Here is a 13654-nt window from a genome sequence, read left to right as displayed (position 1 = left end):
TTGTCCTACCTCACCAGTGGGGAGTTCTAATACATATATGGATAAGTATACATATGTTTCTAGGCATATTGTTAAACATGCTGCATCATATTATTTTAAATTGCCGATCATGCTAATGCACAATGTGTTGTTGACTGATACGAAATTGATTTATTCTGATTCCTTTGTTTCCCGGTTGGCTATAGAAAGCTATGAATATTGGATGAAGTCGACTGACTTAAAGAGTGTTTGGGGATCTAAACATTGGCAAATACAGGGAAGGGAAGCTTTATGTAGACCATGCCAGATACCTTTACAAATGACAGTGCAGCAGACAAGTTGTTTAGGCTTGCTGAAAATTAAAACATTAAAAGGACCCAGTATCCCCACTCCCGCAAACTTTTACAAATGGCAAAAATACATTAATGCATCTGAAGATCAGCTCGATGAGTGGGTCCAAAATGGAACATTTAACACATCACTTTCAAGTCCTCGCAGGTGGATATTGTGGCCAGTGGACACAAATGGTTGTCATGTGCGTTCTGTAAACTCCACTGGGAGTAAGAGAGAAAACAGACCAGGCCCTCACTATGTGTCACCAGAACATTTGGATATTGTGACAACATACAGTGTAGGACAATTATGCCAGCAATGGTTAAGAAGTTCCTCACTAGATGCTGTAAAAGCACACCACAGTCTCCTATCTAATAACACAGACTTGCAAGATTTTCTGTTAGGCCCCAGAAGACAACGTAAGCCACGCTTGTTATATGCAATTTACAACTAGATTTGGAAACTTTCGCAACGAGAAGCTGCAGCCCGGTTAAGGCAAATAGATCAGAAAAACGTACATAAAGCATTAGCTGTTGAAGATAATGGGATTAACACCTTGTCCGTTTGCATTTATACTGTCAACATCATTCCCTCTGCAGTTGACACTATGCAAACCGACATGTCATCTTTGCAGCATGGGCAGTCAACTTAGGTCCATTATGCAGTTAGGTTGGACACTACAGACAGTGAAAAATGTGCATGGCATTACGTCAGGACCAAGGACCTGTTTGCACCATTTCAATTGACACGACAACAACAAATAATGGCTAAGAATAAAGCTACATATATTATGCTGCGCATCGAAAAATTAGAGAAGTTGCCCTTTACTATGGCAGAAATACGATCTGCAGTCTGGCCAATTCATGGGGCTATCAATCGGCCTATTTCAACACCACAATTCACATTCTGCTTGAAACACATTCCTGTGGGCAGATATGAAAGACTGGGAGATAGTTACATTCATGAGGTGTGGAAGCTACCCTTTTCGTACAAATGTTTCAATGGCATGAAAGAGGTCTTTCTTGGCGGCAGCCAATGCAAGACTTCTGTGAGCCATTCGATGTTTTGTAAACAGCTTTTCTTGCACAAAGCATGCAACGCTTCTGCAGCAAATTTAGCATGTTGTCTAAAGGGAGTTCCTGTCCCCTTAATTCGACCAGCGTGCCAGGTGCTCTTGAATGGAAGTTATGTACTTCTAAACAGCGAGAGCTGTTGTGGAATGCGAGCCGGAATTGCCTACATAGTTTCGGTCTCCCAGATTGTAACTTGTTGCAGTAACATCCTTTTTCCCCTACATAACAGACAAAAGTAGCAGACATCTGGCCGGATATTGCTACGTCAAACATACATTTTGACACGCTGAGCGGACTAAAAGCTCTTTTGTTTTAAAAAAAAAAAAATGTAGCGCTGACATCTGCACATGAGACCTATGTGCTTCAAGTAGCAAGGTTGTCTGCTGAAATACAGTCCCTTTTAAACACAAACTTTCCGAGATACTTTGGTGAACTTGTGAGATGAATATTTAATGTGTCTAATACTGCCAGGTTGGTTCATTTTTTTAAAGCTGTTGGTTCTTGTCAGCACCTTTTCATCTATATTTGGCATAATACCTTCAGCCATACGCTCAATTCTTTTGAGATTATTCTGGGGATTCCCAAATACTTTGGCTTTAATTGGTGGCATTTTGCTGCTGCTATTTTTCATTCACAATGGCTGCCCCATCTCAATGAGGATGACTGATGGTGCCTCCACCAGCCCAACTGTGTCGTGAACGCTTATGAATGAGCATCACTCTTTGAGGAATTGGAGTGCAATTGGTCTCGGTCATTCAGACCGGTACTGAGCTGTGTGCAGCCCGTGTTTCGTTGCCTTTGGTGCCTATTCGAATGTGAACAACTGTGTTGTTCTACGCGGCGCTTACTTTCACAGGACACTGATCTATTGATGTTCTCAATGAGGACTCATTACCAGAGATGCGTGTTGAGTGTGCGTTTGCTACAGGAAGCCTCCTATGAACCACCTTTTGTGGACCAAGTGGCTCTGGCCACTTCAACATCTGGCACTACACGAAATACTGCCGCCTTGGCTGGAGCTGAGGTCTTGAAACACGAGTATTCTTTGGTTTTCCTTGGCATTTATTTGGTTGCTTTAATAACTGCTGAAGTGAGATGTTTCCTCAATTCAATTGTCCTGGATATAACTGACAGTTTTCCAAATGACACTGACTTTTAAATTTGACATACAGCTTTTATTTCCAAAATGGTTCTTTTTAATTGACAGTTTTTTAATTTGGCCTGCTTCGAGTATACTTGCTTGTCAACATGGACATTTGTACATACATTTTATTTTATTTTAAGGCAATTTTAATGTAATTTGATTGGGTTTACCCCTACACTTTGAACCGACTAGGGGAGAGTGTTGTAAGGGTTACCGTAGCAGCTTTTTATGTGCATGTTATTTTAGCCATATGCCTGCAGCCTGTGCCCTTTAGCCTAGTTGCAATTCAATTTAATTGTCTGAGCAGAAGCTCTCTTCTGTGGTGATGTTTTATTTTCCTTTATCTTGTATACTTTTAGCACAGAAACCATTTTCATACTTTGTACTCTGACATTCTCGTTCTGTGCTCTGCTCAAGGCTGTCTCCAGTATGTTGCCGGTACAAAGTGGAACACTTCAGGGAAACGTGTGTTTTCCTAGAACATTAGCTGTTTTAATATAAAATATCTCTGTTCCCCTCATACATCAGAGGGAGAGTTCTAGTCAGAAGATTGCCACTGCATGCTGTCGCTTCATTGCAGTTGTCTGCTGAGACTTGACGTCTTTTCTACTCCCACGTGAGAGGGGACGCTAAGTAGACTAACAACCCTCTTCGCTACTACCAAATCCAGGTATGAGGGATGGTGTCTTCCTAGGGACCCTGCAGGGCGGATTAGGGCTAACACTGCTGTGCTCTAATATAGTACTTTAGTGGTGTAGGTGGGAATTCCAACACCTAGCATTCTGACACAGTGCCTGACTTTTTTTATGTTTCACTTTTCCGCATTATTATTATGTTTTATCATCCTAATCATTGCAGAACATGCTATTTTATCTAGAACACAATTGATTCAATAAAGCATATTGAACCAATCTTTACTTCTATTTGTCTTTGCATGTGCAACTGAGAGGAAAGGATGAGATCTGTTCCACCACGATTTCTCCTGAGAATTCAGAGTGTCATGTGTACGGCTGCCACAAAGCACCACCACTTCCAGGTGCTGGTGAGGTGCTGCTAGCTGGCTGAAAGGGTTAGACCAACAGTTGTCAGCAGGTGTAGAATTGGACAACATGATGGTGTTGCTGCCAGAATCCAGTAGTCTCATTGGCACAATGAAAGCCAACATGTCAGTGTAAACCTGTAGAAATTTCCTGCAAAGGAAGTAATAGCAGCACTGACAAATGGCAAAAACATTGCTGAATGAATGCATTAATTATAATAACTTTTTGTCAGTCAATAAGCGAATATACCAGCTCTCAAATGAAACGTGCCTTTAGCACTGGTCTAAAATGTTTTTTTTAACCTGGGTGTAAAAAAAAAAAAAAAAAAAAAAAAAAAAAAAAAGACACACATTAACAAATGTAAGTTTGGCAGAAAATGGGTACAAAAATTAAATTGCATCAATCTTTATTTAAGGAAAACAGCTGCCATCTCAAAGACAAAATATTTGCGTAGAAAATAAAACATCTATATTCTGTGTACATTAAATGTACTCAAAGATTGGGCTGGTTCACCTCCAATTTATGTACATTACATGCACAAGGAAATGGGGCCCCTCCCCCATACTAGCACCAGGGGATGTTTTGTCACTCTTATGATGAGACAGAGGAAGAAAGGACAGCTGCAGGTGTCCTCATTATGGAAACTGGCAGACAAAGAATTGCCTTTCGCCAACTTCCGAAAACAAAGAAAAGGCTAGAAAATGGAACAATGTAAACAATTGAAAAGGCAGTTTTTTGTTAGAAAAAATATGTATTAAAAATACATACCTGCACCATAATATATGATCTATTGTGTAATAGCAACGTATATTTCAGACAACAAGCTTTAAAACTGTATACAGTAGTGTGGTGTGAGAGCCTGCACATCTCAAAGAGGGAATATAGTGACATTTTAGTGATTTATTGAAAAAAAAAAAAGCAAACATTTTTCATTTTTTGTAAAATAATCATAAGTAGGACTGAAAATGGGTACAAAGCATAGTATTTAGCTGTAGGAGTAGGAGGCTGTAAGATGTGGGGTATGATTTTTTTTTATTTTTTTTATTAGAATCATTATTAGTTTAAGCAACTGTAATTTATTTTGATTTAGTTTTCCCCCACAACATCAACATTCTGTTTTTTTTATTTTATTTTAATCGAAGGCCTGTCTGCAGCTGCACCAAGTTAAATGGGAAGAACGGGGGAATGAAGCTTCCATTAAACAGGCACTGGCAAAGGCAATAGTTTTCGCCGACGCAAAATATATTGGTTTTGCCAATTTTATTTCCGATATGTTGAAGGACAGCTTGGCTTAAAATAAAACAATAAATAAATAAAAAATAAAAGTGCTATGAAGCCTCCAGCGTTGACCATGTCATAGTGCTTTTTTTTGCCCTTTAAGCCATGCTACACATGTGCTGCTGTGCAGCATGTGTAAAAAGAGTTGGGGGCAAGCAACATAAGGGCTGAGTGTGGGGAAAACTACGCACAGCTGGAGGGCAGGGGGTGAAACACGGTCAGCGGAAGAATTATTAGGGCTGGGGGGCCCACAAACAGACAGAAGAAAAAGGGTGTGGAGAGAGTGGGGAGGTTAAACAAACAATGGACAGTTGGGGGGGGGGGTCAAAAAACTGCAGGAAGAGGGTGGGGGAGCAACACAAGTGCGCTGCTGGGAAGGTGGGAGGGAGACGGGCAGGGGATGGAGAGACAGTACAGTGCCATGCACTTCTACAGACTGTCTGGCCAAAAGTAAATAACAGAGTACCTGGAGCAGCATGCAGCCAGTGGAAGGACAATGGATGGATACAGGAAGCTGTACTTGGTCCATGCTTCCCGGCAGGGACAGAAGGTCTGGGAAGAATGCTGGAGGAGGTGAGCAGCTGTCAGGAAGCAGGAGATGTGACCAGTAAGAAGCAAAGAAACAAGAGTGACTTGGAAGCCAACCAGCGGTAGGCAATGAGCGGGCGCTGAGCCTATTTTCAAGCATTTTTTGTAATACGAACAATAGCTTTCGCTGACAGCACGTGCACTGTCGGTGAAACCTAACAAGGATTTAAGGGAACCAATAAGACATCCTACGTCCTCACCCACCACCACCATATTTATGCTACAGATTCAAGACTGCTGCTGAAAATGTGATTGGTAGTGACTATACACTAACAGAAACTATCACAAGGTAAATAAATATTTTGGGTTCTAACATTTTCTCTCAAATTTCTGGCATAATAATTGGGGGCCGGAAGTGGGCCTTTACATAAATTACTTATTAGGAATGGATTTTTGTTTTATAAAACAAACATGGGCTAACATTGTGTAGCATAGTTTAGGAGGAATAAACCAACTACACCGGAACCTTTGTATAGTCCAGTTTACTGTGTGACCTTTGAAATGCAAACATTTTGAAATATTTTTGGTATTGAAAAATATTTTACAGTGCAATAGCAGGAAACTTTTGCTTCCATCAAAATGTAACAATAAAGATCGTTCTTCTGCTCAAAACTAAAATTATACAGAAAAGAGTTAGTGCTCCTTCGTTCTGCCCATTTTAAGCAGCCCCTTTTTCCTAAACAGAAGTGCAGAATGCACTCTTATGAAGGTAAGTACAGCCCCATCTGTACTCTGCATTGTCCATTTGACTGTCACAGTTTGGAAGAAACCCAGACTCTGGTCATTTGAAACAGCGTGAACTGGTTGGACAGTAAAAATAAACCAAAAAGCGGTATGGAGGTGAGAACAAACCATAATATTGTTGCTGGTGGTTGGGTTTGAAAGCCTCTGGATTTTTCTTGATCAAATTGTCCTCCGGTCGAAGCTTGCAATGCCACGAATTGGTAAACATAAAACTGAAAGCACCCCTCTAAGAGGGAAAGCACCCCTACAGGGTACATGAATTGTTAGCTGCCATTATCTCTTCTCATTGAAAGAGTCTGGGATTGGTAAACAGTAGAACTTCTAACTCCTTGTGACGGCCTATCTTACCCAAAGTAGCACTGCCCAGCAAAACCTCATTTCTTGCCACATGCAGGAAGACAAGGACACAGATGTATCTTTCATTTCCTAATATGGGAGGAGGCATTCCCTGCAGGCTAACTCAGTGGCATATGATGATTGTGTTGCAATCTTTTCCTGCAAGCATGCTTGAGCCCCAATCTCGCACTGCACACACAGCATGTGTGCATACAAAACTGGCCAACATATTCAGCTTGCGGCCAGAACCTAGAGAATCATGTGTATTCCATTATGCGTCACTTTGTGGCTTAGTGCCTTTAAGTCATTCGAAAACCAGTTACCAATGTGCTGTAAGACCGTTCCAAGTTGCTTGAAGGCCGCTGGTCTTTGGGACCTTTACAGGTCTCAGATTCTATGGCGCCAACATGTCCAGGAGGGAACTCAATGGAAAAATAGGTATGAGGGACATTAAATAAATCTCACTTATTAGGGACTGTAAAAAAAAAAATGAAGGTGCCAACTCAGAACTGGTTAGTCCATGTAGGTGAACTTTGTGAGGCTTCTTGAGTAAGATGGAACAGGCGGTAAAGATGAAGGGGAAAATTCAGTAAGGCTATTTAACACTTGGGTGAAAAGTAACTTTGTGCTGTTTTCTGAGTTCACGATTTCTGGAAGAAGGAAAGGCCACGTCCAACTGTCTGACCACAAAGTCTAACAAACAGCTGCATGTGTGTTAGTTTTCCAAAGTTATCATCAATAGCACCCAAGCAATTTAATCTTCATCAGGAGGAAATGGCAGAATCACCAGTAGTAAGGCCATGACCTTGGATCTTCTTGTTAGTCAAACCTAAAAGAAATCATATTTCAAGACCAAACCGGCGGCACCATCAGATGGAGCTGTGGCCTTAGGTGATGTGCATCTTAAAATTGGGTTTCTTCACTCTTTCAACTTTTGTACCAGCTCATACAGATCGAATAACCGTACATACAAGTAACGGCACAAGCCTTCTATGTCCAGGTGGTTCATAGTTTAGAAGTGGGGTCACCACCCACTAAGCTCATACTAAGCTCTTCGACATACCAACTACACCATCTCTTCAGGCTGACCAGGCCTTAAAACGTGGGTCTTCCCCATCTGAGCACTGAACGTCCACACATCATGTGCCTTTGCCCACAGGGTCCTGTTACACAGGACCCTCAACTATTGTCTCCTACTGTCACACAACTGCAAATGTTCTGTATGCGGTGCACTGTTCAGCAGTGCGAAATCTAAAAAATGAATATGTAAAATTATTTTTTTCAGTAATGGCAGATGCGGCACCTAAGTTGGACTAGCTTGGTCGGACACAATCTGGGAAAAACTATTTGGCCAGCGGAGAGCCCTGCAAGCGCAGAGCGTCCATCTTCTCCAGCTTGTACCGTCCAGCTTCGAGAACTGAGTGATGGCAACACAAGCGCTTCTTTTCTCTCAGGGCCAATCTCTACGTGTTTCTAGTTTCAGCGCTTACTTTTCTTGCGCGGTCATGGCACTCAGGTACCAGGGTGGGAGGAAGGCAAGGCCTGGGTCCTTGTGGATAGTGTACGAGACGTCCCGGCGTGGTTCCCAGGAGAAAAGGTATACCACCCTAGAGGGAAAAGGGGGCACAGAAAGCAGAACAAAAGTGTCAGCTAGGAAGGGTCCACCCATTACGTCAGCAAGCACTATAGGTTCAAGCACTGTGACTGGGATTTATGAGAGCTTTTGCAGAATTTAAGAACAGCATATCTGCATCACAATATTTTCTACTGCTTATAAAAGAGGAAGGGGCAGTGATGAAAAGGTATACCCCCCACTGCATCGCTGGGACATTACATGGATAGCAAATACAGATATGACCTCTAAAGAAACTGCCATCCAGTAGAATAATAGGAGTTTAATGGAGGAAACAAATTAATAAACATACTTTATTAAATCAAAAGGATTACACATTTAATTTACATTCAATCAAGAGTAATTTAGTTTAATGTAAACTATTTACGGGTTAGGTGTGTTATTAGGGTTAGGCTTACTAGATTTAATTTAAGAGTCAGTATTAGGGTTAGGTTAATTTAATTAGTTTATTGCAACACAAACTAAGTATTATGAGCAGGGTTAGAATCCAGGCTAGATAAATGGTAATTAATTATTTAATACAAATTACTTAAGAGTTTCATTGAGGTTTCACTTCAATTTAAAATATGTTAAATTAAGGATGAGGGTTAGTATTAGCATATGTTAATAAGGATTATTGTAATACAAATTAATTTAACATGGGTGTATATTAAGATTAGGTTAATGATAAATCATTTTTAAATGAAAAGCAATCTAAGGGTTCATACTGGGATTGTTTTAGTGAATTAATTTTAGTTAATTCAATTACAATTATTAAAGGGTTCTTTTTAAGGTTAGGATAACAATTATTTACAATACATGTAATGTGATAAGATGTTAGAATTAATATTAGGGTTACCTTAATAAATAAATTAACAGGATTGCCATTCATTTTACAAAACAATGTAATCAGTTAAGAAGATGAACAATTAAAACAATTCACATTTTAAAAAGGACAGTGTAGCTTTAGAGTTGTAGCAGTGATGAAATGCATTATAATCTTACCTTTAGTATTTAGTGGCCACTGATGTAGTTGTACCTCAAGACAGTAGCATAAAACCATGGAGAAAGGATGGTGGGGGGTGTAAATTAAAGTTCGTGAAAATGAATTACAAAATGCTCCCATTCTCTATTTAGCCACAGAGCACCCAACCATCCGAGATGGAGGAAGAAGCTCTGCTTTAGAGTTCATCAAGCCATAAAGTCTCTGCCCAGACTGGAAACAGACTATTAACTACTGGGAGCCATGCAGACAGTCCACTCTATTTCACAAAGGCCTGCCAAGGGGCAACACATTAGAACAACAATCCTCATCAGACTCAAACTAGCTCTTGGCTGATGATGTGATGATAGTCTATCGAATTCTATGCCACACAGCATAGGCTCTAGCTACATTACGGTAGAGCTCACTCCCAATCACTGTCAATCAAGAACTAGGGTGTTAGCGCATTAGGCTGTATAGAAAACGGTGAAATATTAAATCAATGTAAATACTTGAGCAGTGATAGAAAGGAAATGAGAACAAGTGTCATATGCCCCAAAATGAGCAGTGTACAAATCCAGAGTGAGCCTCGATTAAGGAATGCATTGGAGTATTTTGTAATTGTATGCAGTTAAAGACTAGTTGTTGGCACTGCTTTCTGATAGCTAGCAGGTCCCTAGCCTTCCTGCCTCTACTGTCGGTTCAGTAAGTTATATTAAGTGTCAAGTTTATAAGGCCAACCTTTTTTCTGTGATAAATGTTTTTTAGCATTCCTGAAAATATATTGTAACACAGTTTTTGCAACTTGGAGACTAATATTTTTGTTGCTTCTTGGTACGATAGTGTAGAGGACTGAAAACACAATGCAATGACTTATGTGTAACTTTCCAAGTTAAAGGTTGGAATCTGGCGAGAAGCGGCTGAACTTTCTAAACAAATGACAATTAATGTCATAATGACTGTTATATAAACAGTCAAAATTGTTAAATATGGACTGAACTTACACGTGCTCTCAAACTCTGTAAGATTCCCCAGCATCTCAATGTATCTTCGACATAGCTGGCCATGAATAGGGGAAACAGGGTGGTGTAGGTTGCAGGCGTGATGGAAAGAGAGAAAAGTGGGCAGACTCACTGTGGGTCATCCTGCGTCACCACCTTCTTCACAAAGGTCAGGAATGCATTGCAGAAGTTCATGCAGACTGCAGGCTTCCAGCTATTCCACTCACCCTGCAGTGACAGATGGGAGAGAAGAAGGAAAACAGGTTGGAGAGATGGGTTACGCCTAGAGTATCAGTGTCCCCCAAAAGCCCAGGAGGGAAGAATTCATGCCAGATTTTCAGGACAATCACTAAGGGCCTGATTTAGAGGTTGGCAGAGGAGGTTACACTGTCACAACCATGACGGATATCCCGTCCGCCATATCATGATCCCATTAGAACCTATGCAGATCGTAATATGGCGGGCGGGATATCAGTCATGTTTTTGATGGAGTAATATGTCCGCCAAACTCTAAATCAGGCTCCAAGTTAATAAGCACTATTTACAATTATATGTAAATGTATTTTAAGTGAATATCCAGAAACTCTGACACTGATCAGACTTCATAGACATAACCAGGGCACCCCTAATGTAGTGTGTAAAGCAGTCGGGTAGGGTTCAAAAGGGGTGGGGGTGAGCAGAGTAGTTTGATAAAAGGGTGAGGCAGGAAACACATGGTTGTGATGCAGAAAGCTTTAATTTTTTTAAAGGTTGGAGAAAGGTTGAAGAGACATGAGGATGGGGTTTGTGAAGTGGGTGACACAGTAAGATGAAGTACACAGTTTGGTAAAGAGAGAACTAGGTGCGAAGCAGGGTGTGGGGGTGGGGGGGGAGACGCTGAACCCCAAACCCAAAGAGGTGTAGGAATGACAGACAAAGTAACATGTAAAGAGTAAAGTGCGAGATATACGGCATAATGTGAGGGGCGAACAGGGAAGAGGTTAAATGCTGAGTGGCAAGGCAATGGAAGACACTTCTAAGACACAAGGTGAGAGAAAGGTGTAAAAACAGCAGAGACAGGGGAGATGCATGGCATCATGAAGAGAGGCAGATAGTATGACAGGAGTCATATACAGAAGGCGGGTATAACGGCACAGTGCGGAATATGCACTGAGAGGTGTACACGAAAGGTGTGACACAGGTGTGTGACCTCAAGAAAGGTTCACGCATGAGCATATGCAACACAAAAACACACAATAGTAAGCATTCAAGAATTGTGCATATAGAATAAACACAGCATAAAGGAGTGGATTTAAAGAAGATCCACAAGAATACTTAACTTTCTGTAAACCCTTCAAAATGGCTCCCGAGCACAGATACAGAAATATATCCCTAGAGGTCGCAAAGATCCCATGATCGACTTCTCTAATCTGGTATTTAGTTACTCGCTTGACTGCTGCACTTGCAATGTGTCTCACACCACTCTTGTCCAAAGAACTGGCTTTCTGTTACCAGCCACACTGCTTTCACGTGCAATGTTTGCAAAACCTCTGTACTGCATTACTGCTGAGGGCTCTCTAAATATAAATATATATTTTTAAATCACTAAAGTTCCCTGGTAAACAGCTCCTACTCTTCTTGAATTCTGATGATCATAACAACTGTAGAAATACCCTGTGCTAAATTACATTTCATATGTATTTGGCTAGTGTATATTCTTCGTGTTGGTTCAAGCACACACAAAAGTCATGGAAAGAATGCTTGAAAGAAGTCTAAATCATTGCACATCGCTTTGGGTAGCATTCTAACTCATCGTTTTTCACCCACTGTGCCACTCTAGACGGAGGCCTGCACTGTGCGAATTAGCACTGACCCTGTTTCTTATCGGAACAGTCCATCCCGAACTGTTGCCCGGCCCCCTCCAGAATCGAACACAAGCAACCCCAGACAGGTTTCAACCTTGTGAGGCCACATCAGCAATCTATAGCTTCGATCCTACAGCACAGTGAGCAAAGGAACCACATATGGGAATTCATGTTGCAGGTATATTTCCCACTTTTTCACATTTCCCTTCCAAAAGACATAACTGACGAAATGAAGAATGTTATTTACACTGTATATCTCTGACCCACCAACATCTCAATAGAAATTAATAAATGAAAACCTCTTCTCTAAGGGCCAAACTGATGAGTAGTACGCTTTTGAGCATGAAATGCTCATCAACAACACATCTTTAAAGCACCATTAGGTCTTGTCTTAATGAGGTAATCAAGGGGCATTTAAGTTAAAGTGTCCACCCAGGGCTGCAGCACTGATCATGCCCCCATGAGTGTGGCAAAGCACAATATGGCTCCCAGTCTGCCACTGCATACTGGGAGAGCGGTTTTAAAACTACTAGTTCAACTTTGCCATTTAAATCATGGCAAAGCCCAAGCCTCCCATAATGATATATGTAAATCACCCCTAAGGAAGGCCTATCGAGTCCTAAAGCAGGGTGCTGTATATTATTAAGTAGAACATGTAATTTCATATGTCCTAACAGTAAAAAACCCAAACTGTAATTTTATCTGTGGAAAGGCTACTAGCCCCATTGGCAAGTACAGGGCAAGTAACTCCTGAATGGAACTTCTAAAATTGGTACTTCAAGGTATTGAATTAATCGTGACATTAAACCTGACAATGTCTAAGTCAAATTCAATGTCATTATTAAGGAAAAGTAATTTTTAGAAAGGTGTCACTCTGCTGCTCAGTTAATCCACTTGCCGTTCACGTATGCTGGCCATCAGACGGCCTTCTACCCATCTAGGGCACAGCCAGAGGTGAAACAAAACTTGAGTTCTCCCCCCTCTTCTCCCCCATTCCCCACCCCCCATTTCCAGGACTCCATTAGGAGCTCTGCAGACAGGGTACTGTGCCGAGGGGGGGCCCCTGGAGCTATGCCCCCCCCCCATCCCCCAGAGCACCGTGGGGGGTGCAGGGCCTATGTTATACCACTGGGCATAGTGTGAACGACTCCCAAGCCCAGGAACAATAGAGGCCTGCTGCAGAGGGAGATGCTACCTCCCCGTCGCAGGAAGCCACACGCGGTGATGACCTAAAAGGCAAGCTTCAGAGGATACACTGTCTTTGATGGGCAAATGGCAACCACACTCGAGGAAAGCTCCCCCTTTGCTCAGTTAGATGGGCTAGCAGAGGGAACAGAGAGGGGACAACAACTGCCAAACTGTTGTTTCCAAGGACGTGTAGCCCATAGGTAGCCACACCTCTAGGGTGGGCTACCAAGCTCCCCACACTGAAGGAAGTGTTCAGACATCTTGGGAGTGGGCAGAATAGTGCACTCTGGGATACCTAGATGCCACACATAGCCGGACGTGCTCACAAGGCAGGAGGGATCCTGGTAGCCCATTTGCTAGTGACCGCGTCATTCTCCCTGGACACTTTCTGGGCTAAAATATGGCACCCCTGGCACTCACAACCTCAAATCATGTCTGTCACTGGAGAAAAGCCAACGGATAACTGCCCTGCTGACCCCGGGACCTGGCAACAGAATCTGCACCAACCGCTG

At 41.8% G+C, this 13654-nt stretch overlaps 1 protein-coding gene across 4 annotated transcripts in view; it reads right to left on the bottom strand.

The window, feature by feature from the left end:
* Positions 1-3958: 3958 nt before the first annotated feature.
* Positions 3959-13654, bottom strand: part of DXO (decapping exoribonuclease) — a 29135-nt gene continuing 19439 nt past the window's right edge. For all 4 annotated transcript variants that reach the window (XM_069237219.1, XM_069237217.1, XM_069237218.1 and 1 more), the window contains exons 6-7: positions 10244-10338; positions 3959-8122 (exon numbers count right to left, since the gene is read on the bottom strand). In XM_069237219.1, the coding sequence (XP_069093320.1) occupies positions 8002-8122; positions 10244-10338 (216 nt within the window). In that variant the 3' untranslated portion in view covers positions 3959-8001. The remainder of the gene's footprint in view (positions 8123-10243; positions 10339-13654) is intronic.

Source organism: Pleurodeles waltl, chromosome 6 (assembly GCF_031143425.1).
Source record: "Pleurodeles waltl isolate 20211129_DDA chromosome 6, aPleWal1.hap1.20221129, whole genome shotgun sequence".
NCBI classification, from domain to species: domain Eukaryota; kingdom Metazoa; phylum Chordata; class Amphibia; order Caudata; family Salamandridae; genus Pleurodeles; species Pleurodeles waltl.
Note: the sequence above shows the minus strand (reverse complement) of the source record. Positions and strands in the feature narration are given on the sequence as shown.